Below are 21,628 nucleotides of genomic sequence, written 5' to 3'. Positions count from 1 at the left end.
CAACAACAAAAAACACACATTCGCACTCAAGGGCACTTCCCTCACACACAAATGCTCGCTTACAAATACAAACATTGCACGCACAAGAAACACACAGACTACACACACACACACACTTGCCCTCCTGTGACTCTCTGCACAGCACGGAGGCATATCGTTGTAAAAATATCAACCAGAATAAACACGCAGTAGGAATGAAGTAGTACCATATATGACTTTTAGTTCAATTGTCCACATTCTAATATATATATATATATATACATAAATAATAGTATATGCCAAAAAACGACATATGGGCGTTCCCGGGAATCGAACCCAATATCTTGGCATCGCAAGCTCCATGCTCTACCAACTGAGCTACAGAGGACCTCATTCTCCTCTTAAACTGCATTGTACCGTGTGGCCTCACATCYCCTCTTTACTTCCATGCAGTCTCTTTACATTCTCCCCTCTTCCCTCCTCTTTTCCCATGCCGTGGTCTTTGGTGGTTTCTATTCATGTCCAGAGAGTAGAGGGGTMGTATAACTAGAAAATGGCTGAGACATGCCACTGTTTAGACCCCAGCCCCAGGTTAACATGAAACTACACTTAACGCCAGGCTAGCCAGTGTGCCAAACAGCCAAACTGGGGCTGTGTGCATGCCGGTACACATTCTGGTCACCTGGCCAGTGAATGTGTGTGTGTGTGTTTGAGTCACTAGACCGTATGAATTATTTAAGTGTGTTGATGTGTTTGGAAAATATGGATTGCTTAAGAGTATGTGTTTACTTGACCATGTGTGTGTACAGTGTAATGTCCATTTGCGTGTGCAGAAGCGTCATGCCCATATGGGGCACAAGGACACATCCGATTGTCCCTGTTTTAAAACGTTGCAGATGTTAAATAAATGACTAAACTTCCTTTTTAAGACCATGTTTTATCATCATTATTTAGTTGTATTTTTGAGGGGGCACACTGGACCAGGCAAAAAGTACCCCCCCCCCCCAATCATTCTCCCTAGTACATGGTTCCTTCCATAGTGCACAATGGTGCATTTGATTTGATTTTAGCTGCCGGTGATGGGCAGGACTCACAGGAGGTTTGTTTGTAAATTAATATGATCAAGCTATACAGCCTATTGATTCCTTCTTGATGAATAAATAAAACAAAACAAGTTTGGTTGTTTCTCTGTAATAATAGCCACCTAGCAATCGTATGAAGTTGGMTTTAGCTAGCCAGCTAGAATGGGAATCTCCCAACCTCGTAACTGCCTACCAAGCCATTTCTGGCTATCAATCAAGTTGTTGTTAGACAAGCTGCTCTCTTAGCTGGCATGCCTGCTGGAAATGTGGCTACACTTTAGAAAAGCAAGCTATTATAAACGTAATAAGACTCACATTCCTTTCAATATTTTACCCAGATTTTAGCAGAGAAGCAAATCAGGAGGATACAACAGCTCAAGATGTATGCTTCGATATGGGGGAAAAAATACTTGGTTTACAAGTAAAACGGGCACCTTATGATAATGAATCTACAAATATCATGATATGTGCCTGTATTGATGATGTATGTTATGATCCCTTGTACTATGTTGTCATTTGGATGTAATATCATAGGCGTGTTAATGCAGTATATTGAGACGTGTGATTTACGACAGTCAGAATGTCACCCTCATTGAAATGACAATTTAACAGGTAAAGATAATTTATGCAACAAAAAAAAAATGGATTTGTTTTACATGGCATAAAATATTATGGTTCTAGATTGCWGGAAAAAAACAGTTTCCATCCTCACACACTTTGTGCCCCCTCTAAAAWAATGGGAGCAAGACACCCCTGTGAGTGTGCATAGTATATTGACAGTGTGTGTATTTGTTTGTCTATAATGCTGGTCAAGTAAGTATACCCATGTGCGTGCGTGTTTGCATGTCTGGGCTGAGTTTGAGTGCCTGTGGTCTAACTGATGAAGCAGTATCTTGCACGATTAGAGTGGCCATATTCTCCCTCCCTCGCTCCGATCCCACCTCTCCCTCTCCCCTCCAACCTGGTTTAAAGGGTATTCATCACGGAATCACAATTACTTGGTCTGCCTGCGCATCATTTCCCAGCTGTTTGGGACAGCACTCATCCACCTTTAGGCTCTATTTTAATTAAGCCCAGCCCAGCCCAGCCTAGCCAAGCTAACACAGACAGGCAACGTTGTCCTTCTCCTGTTCAAATGCACGGTAAGACTGGAGCTTTAGGGCAGAGAGTGGGGCTGTGGCTCCCCCTGTGGACACTACTGGGACTGCAACAGCCATTGCACAGTACACACACAGTGGAGCAGAGTTTCTTTTGAGTTGTCTATTCTGTCAAGTAGTAAAACCTCTAGCATTTCTTTAAGAATATCTATCACATAAGATAAACATTTGMGATAATATCATRAAAAAAAAWATATATGTTGTAATTGGAACGATCAACATTGTAATTATCACTGATTCAGTACTATATGTACAGCAAAACACAGTAAAAGTTCAGGAAAATATTCACACTTCTTAAGATCAGAGTGCGATGCCTAGTACAGTTGGCATGCCGTGCCTCTGGTTGCATGTTGAAGGTGTTTTAGATTGGTCGAGAGGGAGTTTTGATCAGTTTTTAATTGGTTGGTATAAACCACTGAATGGAAGGCTTCCTGGTTCTCAGTTAAACGATTAGAGTGATCAAAGACTACACTAATTCAACTGACGCACAGTGAACCCACTGAGCAAGGGGACAGGACACAAACCCCACCCCGCCCACAGGAATGTGTGTGTGTGTGTGTGTGTGTGTGTGTGTGTGTGTGTGTGTGTGTGTGTGTGTGTGTGTGTGTGTGTGTGTATGCTGACTCACCTCTCCGATCTGAACGTGTGTCTCGTCAACAGACTGTGCGTACGACTGAATGATATCCTTCATGTGAACGATGTGGCTCTCCTCGATGTTCTGAAATTTCTGGAACACAGAAAGAAAACACGCAAAGGAGTAAATATGCAGAAAATCATCCACTTACACGTAGGAGTCACTAAACTAGAGGAAAACAAATATGCCAGTAGAAGAGTTAGGACCCCGAGTTTTCCATGACGTTTGACCTGACCAGGAAAGCCCCGGCTGATTTATGTTTTGCATTTTGCACCCTACCTGCTGTATTTTTGTATTCTGAAAGTTACATAGAGTATCATGAAAACCTGATTGCTGACGTGAAAAATATGTTGGGACTATATCAACAATGGGACTAATGAAACAAACACCAAAATATTTTCCTCTACGCTACAGGTCCAGTTGACTGCCTGCCCCTCTCCCAGCCTCTAGAGAATCTTTGTTTTCATTTCAACAACTTTCGACTTATGACGTGCTAGACGCCTCAGCTTTCTGCTCCTCTGATCGCAGAATCTTTAACCTTACATTTTGTTCTGGTACCATCCCTTGGGTCTGCAAATATATATACCCCCCCCCCCTTCAGAAAGGTGGTGACACATGTGACCTAAATAATTTTCGCCCCATTTCCAAACTGTCTTGCCTAGCAAAAATGATAGAATCCTTGGTAARTACTCAACATTAGATTGTTTTTAACTACAAAATATATACTAAATGTACAGTCGTGGCCAAAATGTCACGCCCTGACCTTAGATATCTCTGGTTTTCTATATATTTTGGTTAGGTCAGGGTGTGACTAGGGTGGGTACGCTAGTTTTGTATGTCTTGGGTATTTGTATGTCTAGGGGTGTTGTATGTCTATGTTGGCCTGATATGGTTCCCAATCAGAGACAGCTGTTTATCGTCGTCTCTGATTGGGGATCATATTTAGGTAGCCATTTTCCTCGTTTGTGTTGTGGGATCTTGTCTACATTGAGTTGCCTGAGTGCACACCTGTAGCTTCACGTTTCGTTTGGTTGTTTTGTCAGGTGAGTTTCAGTTGATTCAAATGATGTGGAACTCTACTCACGCTGCGCCTTGGACTCATCTTTACAACGAGCGTGACACAAAGGTTTTGAGAATGACACAAATATTAATTTCCACAGTTTGCTGCTTCAGTGTCTTCAGATATTTTTGTCAGATGTTACTATGGAATACTGAAGTATAATTACAAGCATTTCATAAGTGTCAAAGGCTTTTATTGACAATTTTATTTATTTCACCTTTATTTAACCAGGTAGGCTAGTTGAGAACAAGTTCTCATTTACAACTGCGACCTGGCCAAGATAAACCACAGCAGTTCGACACATACAACAACACAGAGTTACACATGGAATAAACAAATATACAGTCAATAATAAAGTTTAAAAAAAGATAAGTCTATATACAGTGAGTGCAAATTAGGTAAGATAAGGGAGGTAAGGCAATAAATAGGCTAGGGTGGCAAAGTAATTACAATATAGCAATTAAAACACTGGAATGGTAGATGTGCAGAAGATGAATGTGCAAGTAGAGATACTGGGATGCAAAGGAGCAAGATAAATAAATAAATACAGTATGGGGATGAGGTAGTTGGATGGGCTGTTTACAGATGGGCTATATACAGGTGCAGTGATCTGTGAGCTGCTCTGACTGCTGGTGCTTAAAGCTAGTGAGGGAGATAAGAGTCTCCAGCCTCAGTGATTTTTGCAGTTCGTTCCAGTCATTGGCAGCAGAGAACTGGAAGGAAAGGCGGCCAAAGGAGGAACTGGCTTTGGGGGTGACCAGTGAGATATACCTGCTGGAGCGCGTGCTACGGGTGGGTGCTGCTATGGTGACCAGTGAGCTGAGATAAGGCGGGGCTTTACCTAGCAGAGACTTGTAGATGACCTGGAGCCAGTGGGTTCGGCGACGAGTATGAAGCGAGGGCCAGCCAACGAGAGCGTACAGGTCGCAGTGGTGGGTAATATATGGGGCTTTGGTGACAAAACAGATGGCACTGTGATAGACTGCATCCAATTTGTTGAGTAGAGTGTCGGAGGCTATTTTATAAATGACATCGCCAAAGTCGAGGATCGGTAAGATGGTCAGTTTTACGAGGGTATGTTTGGCAGCATGAGTGAAGGATGCTTTGTTTCAAAATAGGAAGCCGAGTCTAGATTTCATTTTGGATTGGAGATGCTTAATGTGAGTCTGGAAGGAGAGTTTACAGTCTAGCCAGACACCTAGGTATTTGTAGTTGCCCACATATTCTAAGTCAGAACCGTCCATAGTGATGCTGGACGGGCGGGCAGGTGCGGGCAGTGATCGGTTGAAGAGCATGCATTTAGTTTTACTTGCATTTAAGAGCAGTTGGAGGCCACGGAAGGAGAGTTGTATGGCAGTGAAGCTCGTCTGGAGGTTAGTTAACACAGTGTCCAAAGAAGGGCCAGAAGTATACAGAATGTTGTCGTCTGCGTAGAGGTGGATCAGAGAATCACCAGCAGCAAGAGCGACATCATTGATGTATACAGAGAAGAGAGTCGGCCCGAGAATTGAACCCTGTGGCACCCCCATAGAGACTGCCAGAGGTCCGGACAACAGTCCCTCCAATTTGACACACTGAACTCTGAGAAGTAGTTGGTGAACCAGGCGAGGCAATCATTTGAGAAACCAAGGCTATTGAGTCTGCCGATAAGAATGTGGTGATTTACATGAAGTTGATGCAAAGAGTCAATATTTGCAGTGTTGACCCTTCTTTTTCAAGACCTGTGCAAACTGCCCTGGCATGCTGTCAATTAACTTCTGGGCCACATCCTGACTGATGGCAGCCCATTCTTGCATAATCAATGCTTGGAGTTTGTCAGAATTTGTGGGTTTTTGTTTGKCCACCCGCCTCTTGAGGATTGACCACAAGTTCTCAATGGGATTAAGGTCTGGGGAGGTTCCTGGCCATGGACCCAAATTATCAATGTTTTGTTCCCTGAGCCACTTAGTTATCACTTTTGCCTTATGGCAAGGTGCTCCATCATGCTGGAAAAGGCATTGTTCATCACCAAACTGTTCCTGGATGGTTGGGAGAAGTTTCTCTCGGAGGAGATGTGTTTGGTATCATTCTTTATTCATGGCTGTGTTTCTTAGGAAAAATTGTGAGTGAGACCATCCCTTGGCGAGAAGCAACCCCAAACATGAATGGTCTCAGGATGCTTTACTGTTGGCATGACACAGGACTGATGGTAGCGCTCACCTTGTCTTCTCCGGACAAGCTTTTTTCCAGATGCCCTAAACAATCGGAAGGGGATTCATCAGAGAAAATTACTTTACCCCAGTCCTCAGGCAGTCCAATCCCTGTACCTTTTGCAAGAATATCAGTCTGTCCCTGATGTTTTTCCTGGAGAAGAAGTGGCTTCTTTGCTGCCCTTCTTGACACCAGGCCCATCCTCCAAAAGTCTTCGCCTCACTGTGCGTGCAGATGCACTCACACCTGCCTGCTGCCATTTCCTGAGCAAGCTCTGTACTGGTGGTGCACGCTCCCGCTGCTGAATCAACTTTAGGAGACGGTCCTGGTGCTTGCTGGATTTCTTGGCCGCCCTGAAGCCTTCTTCAACAAAATTGAACCGCTCTCCTTGAAGTTCTTGATGATCCGATAAATGGTTGATTTAGGTGCAATCTTACTGGCAGCAATATCCTTGCCTGTGAAGCCCTTTTTATGCAAAGCAATGATGACGGCACGTGTTTCCTTGCAGGTAACCATGTTTGACAGAGGAAAAACAATGATTCCAAGCACCACCCCCTTTTGAAGCTTCCAGTCTGTTATTGTCGAACTCAATCAGCATGACAGAGTGATCTCCAGCCTTGTCCTCGTCAACACTCACACCTGTGTTAACGAGAGAATCACTGACATGATGTCAGCTGGTCCTTTTGTGGCAGGGCTGAAATGCAGTGGAAATRTCTTTTGGGGATTCAGTTCATTTGCATGGCAAAGAGGGACTTTGCAATTCATCTGATCACTCTTCATAACATTCTGGAGTATATGCAAATTGCCATCATACAAACTGAGGCAGCAGACTGTGAAAATGTATATCATTCTCAAAACTTTTGGCCACAACTGTACACCAGTCAGGTTTCAGACCGGGTCATATAACAATTTCTGATACTTCTTTGGTTTTAAATTATGTTCTTAATTGTTTGCATAAGAAGAAACACTGCGTGGCCTGTTTTATTGACCTGTCTAAAACCTTCGACACTGTGGACCAATCATTACTTATTCAGAGTCTTTCATCAATTGGCCTGGACCTGGCTGTGTGTAGCTGGAATGAATTTACTGGTGGTGTTAAATCAGGGTGTCCCACAGGGATCGATTCTTGGTCCGGTTCATTTCACTATTTACATAAAAAATATAGTTTTTTACAGAAATAACTGACTTTCACCTGTATGCAAATGACAATGTAGTGCATGATATTGCCCCCACAGCTGACCAGGCTCTGTCAGAGCTTCAATCTGCATTTATTGCCCTGCTGAAAGCCTTTAACTACCAATTTCAGATCAATRTAGGTAAAACCAAGTATGTTATTTTCCAAATCAATTAAAAATGTTTGATTTGTGCATACGTACTTTGGACGGTGCCCTCATTAATCGTGCCCCACTTCTAAATATTCTATTAGGACACGGTCCTGTCTTACTTTAAATAGCAGAAAACAGATAATTCACTTCACATTCATTCTGGTTATTGACTATGGCGATATCGTCTATATGAATGCAGCTGCTACTGTATTGAAGCCATTGGACGCAGTTTATCATAGCGCATTGCACTTCATTACGGGTGATAGAAAACGCAATGATGTGTACTGAACCTATCAGAAAGTAGGCCGGCCCTCTTTGAAGGCTAGTATATTGATGCGTTGCACACTCAATGTCTATAAAGTACTCTTGCATAAACTTCTGCCATACCTTACCTCATTGTTAACCTTCAGACGTGTAAGTTACCAGACCCGGACTCAGTGGTGGCTAATCCTGGGGATCCATTCAATCTCCACCGAGTTAGGTAAATCTGCTTTTAGTTTTTTTGTTGCGCCTCTCATGTGGAATGATTTCCAAATGTTGGTGGAGTTGGTGCCTCTAGGSCAATTCAGGCGGATGTGAGAGGGCTTTTCACTGAATAATGTGTTTGTTTCATATGATTGTGTTTTGCTTTTCGTGTTTTCCGTGTTTGCTTTTCATGTATTGTGTAATTGATGTGTATATAAATAGGTTACGTAGCCAATAGTGTAATGGTTGTCTATTGATGTGTTGATGCAGGGCTCATCTGCAAAATAGACCGTAACCTCAGCATGACTCCCTGCTTAAATAAAAAGGTAAAAGAATATATAAGGAAACACCAACATAAAAGTGTCTTAATAGGGCGTTAGGTCACCACGAGCCACCAGAACAGCTTCAATGCGCCTTGGTGTGCGTAGCTTATAGATAACCTACATAACTAAGACAAATACTTTCTCCTGGTCAGGCAAGACTTTGGGCTCTGTCACGGTCTACGAAAAGAGGAATTCAACGTGTGTGTACAACAGAACATGTRCACCGTGTCCAATGCAGGAAAAACACAGCGCGGAAGGATTACTCTTGGAGTGATAAAAACACATGTATACATTTCCCTAAAGACTTCCTCTTTGTGCCCTGGCCACTTCCTTCTTGTGTGTGTCGTCTCTATTTGGGTGGTCTGGAAACGAAGGGACACCAACACAGATCCCCCTGCAGCACAAGGTGCCAATTATCCAGGGTGGGCCAGCCACAAGGAGCTGGGCTCATCTCTGGTCTCTGGGTTTGGAGCGGTCTGTGTGTGTGTGTGGGGGGGGCTGGGCTCTAAACGCTGGTGTTTACTCCCATCAAGTGCTGGCTGGAGAGAGTTTGGGGTAAACTGAGGAGAATGACTATAAATAATCATAAACTCCTAAATCACATGGTGGATAGAGAGGGGAAGATGAGCGTGCCTGACCACATAAACACATACATCGCTGACACACACACACAAACTCGTAAAATGTGCACAAGCATGGACATAGGCAATCTCATATTCTTTCACACACACAAACATCCATGATTGCTCGAGCAAACACTACCACATTTCGTGTACACACAAAAASGCACGACACACAGAGTMCATTCACAGGCGAGCACACATGCATAAACCCCGGTCTTCACTTCAGCCTACAGACACACTCAGACAGCGAGTCAGACAGACAGATAGGAGACACAAACTCGAAACACACACACACGCAAGCAAGCGACGTCACGGAACACGTGCGCCCGCGCCGTGTGTTTATAAGTCATGCGCRCACATGTGTTGAATTTGAGATGAGCTGTCGACTGTGATCTAAGGAAGCAGAGCTGTCCTGCTGTTTTCTCTGGGGGGGGGAACAGAAACGCTCCCCTAACTCAAAGCAGTTTGGCCGTGTGTCTCGCTGCGGTGCAGGAGGATATGGAGGGCCACATTCTGTTGATCTGATTTTAATTTAGAGTTGATCTAATCAGCCGTTCAGATGGTTCCAATCAGAGTTTTCCACAATGATTCCGTTAGGGAGGAAAAAACAGGCTGGAGATGATAAAGGCATGGAACACAGAACACACACAGCACGGAATACTGAGCGGTGGACACACACACACACACACACACACACACACACACACACAACACAACACAACACACACACAACACACACACACACACACACACACACACACACACACACACACACACACACAAAGAGTCCCTTAGAACATGCACGCAAAGCACATAAGAGTACAGTACACCACACACAAAAACAAGAAGCACACAACCACATTCTACTGTGGTACTAGAAAGTGCGCGGAATAACCAAATCACACAAACCCACACCTGCGCAGTTTCAGCCATCTTCTGTTCAAACTCGGACTTGGCTGTGGCGTATTTCTCCACGAGGCCCTTGTAGGCTTCTGTGGCTTTCTTGGCCTTCACTCCCGCCTGCAGAGAACAGAGAGAGACAGACAACAGGAAAATGGCCATCTGTTCTCATGTGTCACCGCCAGCATTAGTCGCACAGTGCTCTATGGGGCAACAGATCTCGCCAGACCCGAGACACCAAACTACTACTCACAACAACCAACCACAGTATGTGATTCAGAAACAGATTGTGGCAGTAAACAGTTCTTCTGGCTTTACTATTACGTATGTACATAATGACAGACTTGGGTATGGAAATGGAGACAGAGAATGGGATAGTGATAGGAGAGGTATTGGGAATCTACAGCTGCACACTTATCATCTTCTGTTGTCTACCTGCGATTCCCCAAATTCCCACCTTGTCCGCATCTCTCCGTGTGGCTCGCTCTTAAGAGTCGTTTGGTCTAGTGTACTTAAGTCTAGTGTAGTGTACCTTGTCCACTTCTCTCTGTGTGGCTCCCTCCTTGCGGAGTCTCTCCTGATCCACAGTTTTGGCGTTGTAGTTCTCCTTGGACTTCTGTAAGGCCACCCCGGTTGTCTGGATGGCCTGTACTGCCCCGTTAGTGGCCGCCACCTCCTCCTTCGTCTGAACAACACAGAGGGAGGGGCAAGACGACAACCATTAAAACAATCATGTTGGTATAGTTTGAAAAGCCATTTTTTTTAAACCGCCTTAACGGCAACAAAGATAATTAAAACAGAAGAGATTGGTTGAAACCACATCCGCAMGAAGCGAGGGAGAGAGATGGGCGCTGTGTGTGTGTGTGACAACACTTTTTGCTATGCTGAAAGCACAAAACACATCTCCGCTGCTAATTCACAGTCCCTGTTTCGTTAGTCAAGACTGAGACCTCCTGACTCATGCATGAGACGACGCTCCGACAGTGGAGGCGGCMGAGGGAAGRACGGCTCATCATAATGTCTGGAACGGAGCCGAATGGAATGTCATCAAACCACGTGTTTCATTGCATTTGATACCATTCCACCTAGTCCGCTCCAGCCATTACCACGRGCCCGTCCTCCCCAATTAAGGTGCTACCAACCTCCTGTGCGCTCCGAGTCTAAATCGAGCAGGGGGAGAGAGGTGTCTAAAATGCAGGCTTCAAAGCACAGCCCTGGCACGACAGCAACAACTAGCCTAGCTACTACTGATCAGCAGACTTTGGCAGGCTAAAAGACTGATCAAACACAGCCCCTTGCTTTGTTGCTCTCTAGAGAAATGAAATGATTAATCACAAGCAGAACCTCATGGTTACTTTAGGAGGGCTCCTCTAAAGCAGTGACATCATGTCTGCAAGCGGATCAGGGGTGAGCTCATTCAGGATGGGCCATTTTCTATAACAGAATCAATAAAGCCAATAGAACTCAGAGCGGGTAAACACATTACACGTTAACTGGAAGATGGGTCAGATCCACGAGCAGAGGGAGGGAAGAGTGATCAAGCTCAACAGCTACACAGTGTGGCTACTGCAGGCAGGACAGTGAATCCCAGACCCGAACACACGCATTCTCTCCAGAATCAGTAGAATCACTCTACTAAAACTCCTCCCCATAGTGGCGATTGAAAGGAATCAACTTTATTGATCTTGACGGTGAACATAGGTTTGTCTACCAGCAGCAGCCTACGTGGACAAACAGTACGAACCCACAGGCATACAAAGGACAGACTAGCTGATGCCTAAAGGAAGAAAGTAGTGGTCCTCTGGGGCTCAGTCGGTAGAGCGTGGCTTAGGCGTTTGCAATGCCAGGATAGTGGGTTCGATTCCCGGAGCCAACCAAACATTCAAAATGTATACATGTATGACTAAGTTGCTTTGGATAAAAGCGTTTGCTAAATGGCATATTACTAGTGTGTTGTTGTGTGCAGTTCTCCATGCCATACCTTCTTGTGGACCTTGGCCTGGTCGTCCACGTACTTCTGCACGTCTTTGATAAGCTCCTGTAGCTTCCTCACTAGCTCCAGGTGGCAGCTGGCCAGCTTCTCTGTGGACCTCTTAAACACATCCCACACCGGGGCAAACGTCCTGCGGGGACACACACGCGCGCATGTACACACACTTTATTAACCGGAGTGTGTTCAGTGGAGCATTCAGGGAAGACTTGTCTCATCGTTAAATAGGGAGGGTTGATATGGAACACAAACTCATCCCKCTTCCCCAAAGTCCCCACGAGGATAGTAAAACAAGGAAAATTCTTCCTTGCGAGGACATTTCACACGTCCCCATGAGGATAAAGACTATTTCAAGCTTTGCGGTTAGGGTTAGAATTAAGGTAAGGGGTAAGGTTTAGGAGTTAGGTTTAGGGTTTGGGTTACAGGTTAGGGAAAATAGGATTTTGAATGGAAATCTATTTTAGTTCCTCACGAGGATAGAAGAACAAAATGTGTGTGTGTGTGTGTGTCCTACCCAAGCTGAGAGAAGTTGCCAGCTGACTTGGCAAGTTTGGTCATTGACCTGGCATAGACCTCTTCTATGGTAGCCCTAGAGGGACAAAACACGTCATTACCTTCATCATTTTTACCTACCGAATCAGTAACATCACTCAGGATGCGTTCCAAATGGATTCCCTATATAGTGCACTACTTTTGACCCTATGGGCCCCTAGTCAAAAGCARTCCACTATATAGGGAACAGGTTGCCATTTGGAATTCATCCTCAGTCTCTTCTGAATAAGTTCAACCAATATAAATCCAACAACACAGTATTAAAAGCCCTCAAAACCTCTACCAGTTGTAATGAGTTTTAATTGAGTGATTACAACAAGTACTGCACATGTAAGTCAAAGCACAAGACAACTCCACTCCCACAAAACACACACAAACATGGGTAACATACATGTTTGACTGCAGTGTTGGTTGGGCTTTGCTTTGACTAAGTGTGGCTCATCTAGTAGCGAGAGCTGCTCGTCACAGTCTCCCATCTAGTGTCATATCGAAGCACAGAAAGGAAAGAATTACCCATCCCTCCCCTTCATTCCTCCCTCATCATCCCCAATTTCTCCTGCATGGAAGTGACAGAAGTAAAAACTTAAAACGTTGGTTTAGTGGAGGCCTGAATTATGCATGTGTCATTTACTCAGCCTCCCACTGCAGTCACGTCAGCACGGGAGGAGAAGAGGGTCACGGGGAGGGGGAGCAGGAGCAAGCACGCATGCCGGCCCGCACGTACTCAGGCAGGCACAGAGACAGAACCTACCTTCACTGACAGATATTAGTGGAACTTAGCCTAGACGCACGGGAACGCAACCAAACAAAGGTTTATAGAATGTATTCTTGACAGGTTACCATGGTTGGTCAMCCTTATCTGTCGTGGCATACTCTCTCTATATCCTCACCCCAGGAATAATAAATAAATAAAAACGCCCAGTTCCCAAATCCATAACTCAAGGCTCTCACAAAGACACACACACACACAGAGAGAGTAAACACACTCCAGGTGTGTAAATACACTCTGGTCCAAGACAATTCTCCCCTTCTAAAAGCTCATTTATGCTTGATCCCAAAATGTGGTCGGAGGCTCCGTATGGACGGTGTGACGGAGCCGCCGGAGGCACGTAGAGGCCAAATTGAGCTCTGTACCGCATCGCCACGCGCCTCTATTTATCTTTGACTTAAACATTGATTGTACAAAACATTAAAGACACCTGCTCTTTCATTGACATAGACTGACCAGGTGAATCCAGGTGAAAGCTATGATCCCTTATTGATGTCACTTGTTAAATCCACTTCAAACCAGTGTAGATGAAGGGGAGGAGACAGGTTAAAGAAGGATTTTCAAGCCTTGAGACATGGATTGTGTATGTGTGCCATTCAGAAGTTGCATGGGCAAGACAAAATATTTAAGTGCCTTTTGAACRGGGWATGGTAGTAGGTGCCAGGCGCACCGGTTTGTGTCAAGAACTGCAACGCTCAACAGTTTCCCGTGTGTGTCAAGAATGTTCCATCACCCAAAGGACATCCAGCCAACATGACAACTATAGGAAGCTTTGGAGTCAACATAGGCCAGCAGAATTAAGGCTGTTCTGATGGCAAAAGGGAGGGGGGGTGCAACTCAATATTAGGAAGTCATCCTTAATGTTTGTACACTCAGTTTATAGATAGATACAAGTTAACAACTCCTTGCAGGAYGAATATTGGTTGTGTGTTTGAGAGGCATGGGAAACAGGCCACAGTCATAACAGCAGGCTATCACTTTACACAATACAGTACTGTAGGTGCACGTCTGTTTCTGGCCACCAGAGGGAGGCACAGTGCAGTGTTTCTGAGATATGAGAGACTTCCTCATGGGAACAGTCTCAGAAAACCCAGATCCAGTCACATGTCAAGAATGATTCTGATGGGTAGGTAAGTGTGCATGATGAGTTTCAGTTTCACAGAGGAGTAAAGACATAGCATAGGCCTAAGCCTGAGATGTAGGCTAGTAAGCTACCCGTCTACACCACAGGCCGTGTCTACAATCGACACTTACATGTGACTTCTGCTATCAGAATATGAATATCGTATTGAAAAGACGGGTYGAGACGCACAAGAGTCACATTGTGGTCTGATTGTGTTCAGGTCTGGCTGCGCACCTCAGGAGGTGGTCAGGGATGCATCGTGTGTGGATTTCTCCTCAGTCTGGACACAATCAGGCTTCTGAAAGTGCAGAAATTGGGCGACATCATCAGCACTCCGCCCACAAGCCTCCAGAAAACATGTTTTTGGCACCTTTTCATTATAGAGTTGGAGGAAATGCGTTCCTAGCGTGTGAGGAACGTGTTTGCTGGCCTTGTAAATTCTAGCCAGCTAGCTAGTATTTAGAACAATTATTTTTTGTTGGACTAGAGCTATGTTAACCAGTTTGGGGTGCGGAGAGGTAGAGGGACATGAACAAAGGTAAAAAAAATATTATTTTTTTTGTTAAGGAGCTCAGGTCAGGCTTTCAACTTACTCTTGGCATTCTATCTACTATTAAAACTTTCAAAAGGTTCAATTTCAAAATTGGGTAGTGTATCAGCAGTTTTCCTCGTCATGTCACTCATTGCAGACCTTAGAGAGCTACACTGAACAAAAAGATAAACGCAACATGTAAAGTGTTTGCCCCATGTTTCATGAGCTGAAATAAAAGATCCCTGAAATGTTCCATTTGCACAAAAAGCGTATTTCTCTCAAATTTTGTGCACAAATTTGTCTACATCCCTCACAGGTGTGGCATATCAAGAAGCAGATTAAACAGCATGGTCATTACACAGGTGCACCTTGTGCTGGGGGCAATAAAAGGCCACTCTAAAGTGTGCAGTTTTGTCAGATGTCGCAAGTTTTGAGGGAGCGTGCAACTGGCATGCTGACTGCAGGAATGTCCACCAGAGCTGTTGGCAGAGAACGATTGTTAATTTCTCTACCACAAGCCGCCTCCAACGTCATTTTAGAGAATTTGGCATTTCCTAATGTTTGGTATACTCAATGTACTTTGGTGAGTACAAAAGGCTGTGGAGAAAGTAGATGAATATTGCAGCATTTCATATCACCCAGGAGGGAACACGATCTGGTTAGACCAACCTAAGGAATTAGTCCCTTTTAGCTCTCCTCAGCACAGAGAATTTGCTGTGGAAGGTGTCTGCGGCCACACCATAGACTGTAAAACACTGGCCTAAGTGGCCTTGCTAATTCCTCTCACATCTTGAGATGTCTTGCATTGTGTCTGAGCTCTAAATTTATAACCTCATCTTCTAAAATGTTGGTGGAATTCTACTGGAATTCCACTGCTTACCTTCAGGCCAGGYTGGCCCACACAAAAATGTACTCATCACTTTTTCACTCATGCCACCCTTTCATCATTGGGGAACCAGTGCTTCCCCTAGGATTTTTTTCAGCAGCGGTGGCAGGCTTAGGGGGAAATGTGCTGCTGCTAAATACATGTAGGGGAAACACTGGTTTTAAGTTATAAATATACTGAACAAAAACATAAAAACACAACATGCAACAATTTCAAAGATTTTACTGTTACAGTTCATATGAGGAAATCTAAATGCATTAGGCCCTAATCTATGGACCATTCTTGATACACACAGGAAACAGTTTAGCGTGAAGAACTAAAACCAGAAGAGTTGCAGTTCTTGACACACTAACCGGTGCGCCTGGCACCTACTACCATACCCCGTTCAAATGCACTTCATATTTTCAATCCATGTCTCAAGTCCTAAAAATCATTTTTTAACCCGTCTCCTTCCCTTCATCTACACTGATTGCAGTGGATTTAACAAGTGACATCAATAAGGGATCATAGCGTTCACCTGGTCAATCGATGTCATGGAAAGAGCTGTTGTTCCTAATGTTTTGTACACTCAGTGTACAAGTCAAGTAATTGATTAAATACAACACTGGCTCCCTCTACAGCAAATAAGTTGTCTAGCCCTAGTCTCACAATTATTTGAACCTACTTTAAGTGATTGATTGACTTGAGAAAGTCATTTGGTTACTAATGAAAATGTGAGCATGTAGGCAAATGTGGTCGGAAAAAAAAGATATGGAAAATGGGTTCCATAAAGTCTTGAGAAACTTCCGTGTGTGAATCATCTATCGATGTCAATGGCAAAAAGGGTGTAAAATCTTGAGATGCGTGTGAATCTCAAGTTAGGGTTAGGCTATGAACGAATGCCAAATAACAAGTCAAACAGAAAATCCCCAACATTTCATTTGCATAACCATTGAACCGGAAGACTGAAAACAACCGAGACTGAGAGCACTGAGAGAGAACCAGACTGAACATGAAATATTTTAACAGACGGTCAGCTCAAAGGTTAACTCGAAAAAAGAGGGTTGAGTAACTTTGAAAGTGAGCCTCGAGATTCAAATTCACCTCTGTGATGAGAAGAACAACATTGAGTTAAAAAGGCTCAAAATGAGGGTGAGTGGAACTAAGAAAACCCCAAACCACATAGCCTGGTTACGAACACCGTTAGCACATGACATAGCACAAAACAGATGTGGAACCAGGCTAACCAACAACGTACCTTTCTCTGATGAAATCAGTAAGTTCCTTGGAGGAGATTTGACCATGCTTCATGTTATGGTAGAGAACATCAAATCCATTGTTTTTATCGCCCTGAGGTAAAAAAATAAAATAAATAAAAACAACAACAAACAGATGGTTAGTAAACTGAAATACCAGTAAGCCTAAATCCACTGAGAACATCAAACATCAAACGCTCTATAGTGTTCCCTTGACTTAAGCGTTTCCTCCATGCTTTACCGCGCTGGCATTCTCCACTATCAGCGTTCTCATGGTCTGCATGGCTGTCAGCTGCATCCTCAGCAGCCTTGACTGGTCCACCATAGTCATCCTGGCCATAGTGTTCAGGTTCTACTATGCTCCCTATACAGTTCTATGGTCGCTAACAGAGTTCTATGGTCCCTAGAATACTTCTAACGGTCCCTGTACGATTCTATGCTGCCTAAAACATTTCTACAATCCCCATACATTAAGTACGTTCCCGAATAACGTTGACGGAGCAGGTTGACGATAGGTCTTCAACGGTCAGACTGTGTAGATAGTGGCCCCATCTGTGACAGTGGATGATAGTGTTTGTTTGTGTGGTCAGTAACCATCACTACTCTGGAGAAGGGTGTCCTGTTGCACCACGGGCATTTAAAAATGCATTAAAAATGCATCACTAGGGTTGTGACGGTCATGGAATTGTGGAGGCTGGTAACTGACCAGGCAAATGGCCACGGTTTTCGTAATAACTGCACCTTGCTTGTACTTTTCTATGTTTCAGCAAGGAGCAACAAAGTCTCATCCCGTTAAGAGTCCATGTACTGCAGAAACATCCATCTTCAGTCAGCTGTTAATTAAAAAATTATATATATATATTATTTTTTAACTAACGGTTATTTTATTTTCCTGACGGCCTTCATCTGTAACCGTCGGTTACACGGTAAGTGTTCCAGCCCTATACGCCACCACTCAATAATTAATATGCCGTGGACATGTGTAAAACTGTCTGTTTGGCTAGTTTAAAAAGGTCGATCTGTAGTTAAAACAATAAGAAAGCGACAACCCCGCCTCTGTTTTGGTAAATAGCTGAGGGATGGGGCTGGAGAACTGTAACAACTACCAGGAACTACCGTTCCTGGGGTCCAGCAACATTACGGCAGTTATATACTATTTAAAACATTACATCACACAACACTTTTCACAGCACATTAAGTGTGTTCCCTCAGGCCACGACTCTACTATCACATATCCACAATACAACATCCATGTGTACGTGTGTGTAGAGTGCGTGTCTTGTGTGTGTCTGTGTGTCTGTGTGTCTCTTCACATTCCCCACTGTTTCATAAGCTGAATTTCTATGTGGCATGTCTTGTGGGGTATGAATGGGTGTCTGAGCTGTGTGCTAGGAGCTTAAAAACAGACAGCTCAGTGCATTCAACATGTCAACACTTGTTACAAAAACAAGTAGTGACGAAGTCAATCTCTCCTCCACCTTGAGCCATGAGAGATTGACATGCATATTATTAACGTTAGCTCTCTGTGTACATTTGAGGGCCAGCCGTGCAGCCCTGTTCTGAGCCAATTGTCATTTTTGAGGTCCCTCTCTGTGGCACCTGACCCACACGACTGAACAGTAGTCCAGGTGCGACAAAACTAGAGCCTGTTGTTAAAAAGGCAGAGCAGCGCTTTACTATGGGCAGACCTCTCATAGACAGTTGAAATAAGCTTGTGAGACATTGTTTTTTTTCTCTTCAAGAATCAATGGCTAAATGTGTATATGTATATATATATATACACAGATAATGAATATAAAAGTTCAAACTGTTTTGAGTAGTAGGTCTAAATAGTAGAGCTAAAGTGACCAGGTATCTATTCAACACATTCAGAGCACAGGTGATGCAGAGGTCCTTTGCTAGACATTGCATTTCATACCCGTGGGGAAGCGGCTCCTCACCTAAAGACATTCTGGTTTGATCATATACACACTGAAGGTATTTCTTCCCGTTATTTAGTGAAGAGCAAGTTGTGTTTCGTCTATGTAGCCTATTTATTAATTCAGTCACTTACAAACCTTCAACAGTTCTAAGATAATTTATCCACCATCTCAAACCTCGACAGCAAACTGTTTGTATTTTTAATTATTTCTTTATTTCAATTGGCTGAGCTCTAATGGATGTGGCTAATTGACACAGCTGATTTTTACTGTGGTAATTAGGTCACCTGCCATTTCAAATAGGTGTCCCCAAATGTCTGTTAAGCTAGGTGAGCCTCGGTTTTAAAAGTTGCCAATGTATTATTCATGGTTAACTCGCGCTGGAAATGCAGTTTTAAAATAAACACAGTACTTTTGAACAGTTCTAATCTCGACCTTTGTTTTAAGCATTAAGTAGTTGAATAAGGCCAGCTCTTTCACAATACGGCCGAATCATTAACTCTATTCACAGCAGAGGAGACAATGGGGCTGACACGGTAACACTGCTAATGTACCTCAAATACCAAACAGACAGGGAGAAAGAGCACAGGGTAGGCCAGCATTAGAAATACACTGAACAAAAATATTAACGCAACATGTAAAGTGTTGGTCCCATGTTTCATGAGCTGAAATTAAAAAATCCCAGAAACGTTTCATACGCATTAAAAGCTTATTTCTCTCAAATGTTTTGCACAACTTTGTTTACATCCCTGTTAATGAGCATTTCTCCTTTTCCAAGATAATCCATCTACATGACAGGTGTGGCATATCAAGAAGCTGATTAAACAGCATGATCATGGGGTCCGTGCATGAGGCGTCATTACAGACCTGGGATCGATCTGAGGCTGTGTCACAACTGGTCATGACCGGCAGTCCCATAGGGCGGCACACAATTGGCCCAGCGTCGTCTGGGATAGGGGAAGGTTTGACTGGGGGGGGGGGGCTTTACTTGGCTTAACGCGCTGTAGCGACTCCTTGTGGTGGGCCGGGCGCCTGCAGGCTGACTTCGCCTCTGACAAATTGGTGCAGCTGGCTTCCGGGTTAAGCGGGCAGGTGTAAGGAGCGCGGTTTGGCGGGTCATGTTTCGGGGGACGCATGACTCGACCTTCGCCTCTCCCGAGCCTGTTGGGGAGTTGCAGCGATGAGACGAGATCGTAATTGGATATCATGAAATTGGGAAGAAAATGGGGGGGGGGGGGGTAAAATACACCACAAAAAAAAACTGCATGATCATTACACCTTGTGCTGGGGACAATAAAAGGCCACTTTAAAAATGTGCAGTTTTGTCACACAATGCCACAGATGTCTCTAGTTTTGAGGAAGCGTGCAATTGGTACGCTGACTACAGCAATGTCCACCAGAACTGTTGCCAGATAATTTAATGTTCATTTCTCTACCATAAGCTGCCTCCATCGTCGTTTCAGAGAATTTGGCAGTACATCGTACCGGCCTCACAATCACAGACACAGACTGCACCAGCCCAGGACCTCCACATCTGGTATCTTCACCTGCGTGTGAAATCCATAGTTTATGGCCTAATGAATTTATTTCAAATTGACTGATTTCCTTATATGAGCTTTAACTCAGTAAAATCGTTGAAATTGTTTATATTTCTGTTTAGTATATTCCCAAAATAGACTACATGTGCAAACTTCACTGAGCCGAATGGTCGTTCGAGGAATACCTTACAGTGCCATAATTTTACCCCTACACATTATGGAGGTCAAACACAAAACTGACCTAAGATCAGGTCTTCGAGGCAACTTCCTCCTGCAGCAAAGGGCTATCCTGCTGCAGAGCCTAGGTCTGTCCAACAGAGGGCAGAAATGAGCAAGCTCATCCCAGCGCACACAACGCATGTGGACTTCCTAGTCTCCTGCAGCCTTTGGAACTGCCAATCGGTGGTCAACAAGGACGAGTTCATCTCAGCCTTTGTCACCTTAAAGTCCCTAGACTTTCTGATGGAGACATGGATTACCCCATGAGAACAATGCTCCTCCAGCTGACCTCTCATCATTTATGTGTTCTCTCATAGTCCGAGAGCATCTGGTCGTCGCGGTGATGGCACAGGGCTACTCATTTCTCCTAAACTGAGACGTTCTATTTTCCCCCTTCTCTCACCTGTCCATTTGAATTCCATGCGGTCACTGTCACTTCTCCACTCAAGATTTGAGGTCCATGTTAACTACAAAGTAGCTTACGCCTACCTGGCAAAATGATTATCAACATCATGATTATTTGCATCTATTCAATGGCAATTTGATTTGCAAACTCTGTAATCACGTGAGCGCTACAGAAACATTACTAACCAAACACCAGTCTCTGGCTGGTACACCCTAAAATGAAAATGCATTATATTTCTCCCAGGCCTCAAAAGTGGTCTTCTGATGTGGTTTAAGCATTGTTGTGAACTTAGAACAACCCGCTTGATGCTAGGACAGCAGAGTCTCTGCCCATCTTCTGAAAACAGCTGAAACCTTACCTCTTCAAAGAGAATCTTAAATAAGACAATTTGTACAAATTAATCAAAAATAAAAACTTGAGTCAATAAGTAGTCAACCCCTTTGTTTACGGTCAGCCTAAATAAGTTCAGGAGTAAAAACTTGCTTGACAAGTCACATAATAAGTTGCATGGACTCCATAAGTGTTTAACATGATTTTTGAATGACTACCTAATCTCTGTACCCCACACATCCAATAATCTGTAAGGTCACGCAGTCGAGCAGTACATTTAAAATACAGATTCAACCACAACGATCAGGGAGGTTTTAGAATGCTTCTCAAAGATGGGCACCTATTGGTAGATGGGTAAAAAAAAAAAAGCAGACATTGAAAATCCCTTTGA

The 21,628-nt window shown here is 43.9% G+C and overlaps 1 protein-coding gene across 1 annotated transcript in view; it reads right to left on the bottom strand.

Moving 5' to 3' along the window:
- LOC111963827 (FCH and mu domain containing endocytic adaptor 2) overlaps positions 1–21,628 on the bottom strand; it is a 96,534-nt gene that overhangs the window by 55,125 nt on the left and 19,781 nt on the right. The window contains 6 exon segments of the mRNA XM_070443538.1: positions 2,847–2,945; positions 9,754–9,858; positions 10,271–10,423; positions 11,720–11,861; positions 12,243–12,317; positions 16,828–16,919. Coding sequence (XP_070299639.1) covers positions 2,847–2,945; positions 9,754–9,858; positions 10,271–10,423; positions 11,720–11,861; positions 12,243–12,317; positions 16,828–16,919 — 666 coding nt within the window.

The sequence above is a fragment of the Salvelinus sp. IW2-2015 genome, linkage group LG5 (genome assembly GCF_002910315.2).
Source record: "Salvelinus sp. IW2-2015 linkage group LG5, ASM291031v2, whole genome shotgun sequence".
In the NCBI taxonomy this organism is placed as follows: Eukaryota; Metazoa; Chordata; class Actinopteri; order Salmoniformes; family Salmonidae; genus Salvelinus; species Salvelinus sp. IW2-2015.
The sequence above is the reverse complement of the archived record's forward strand: the minus strand, read 5'-3'. Positions and strand labels throughout refer to the sequence as shown.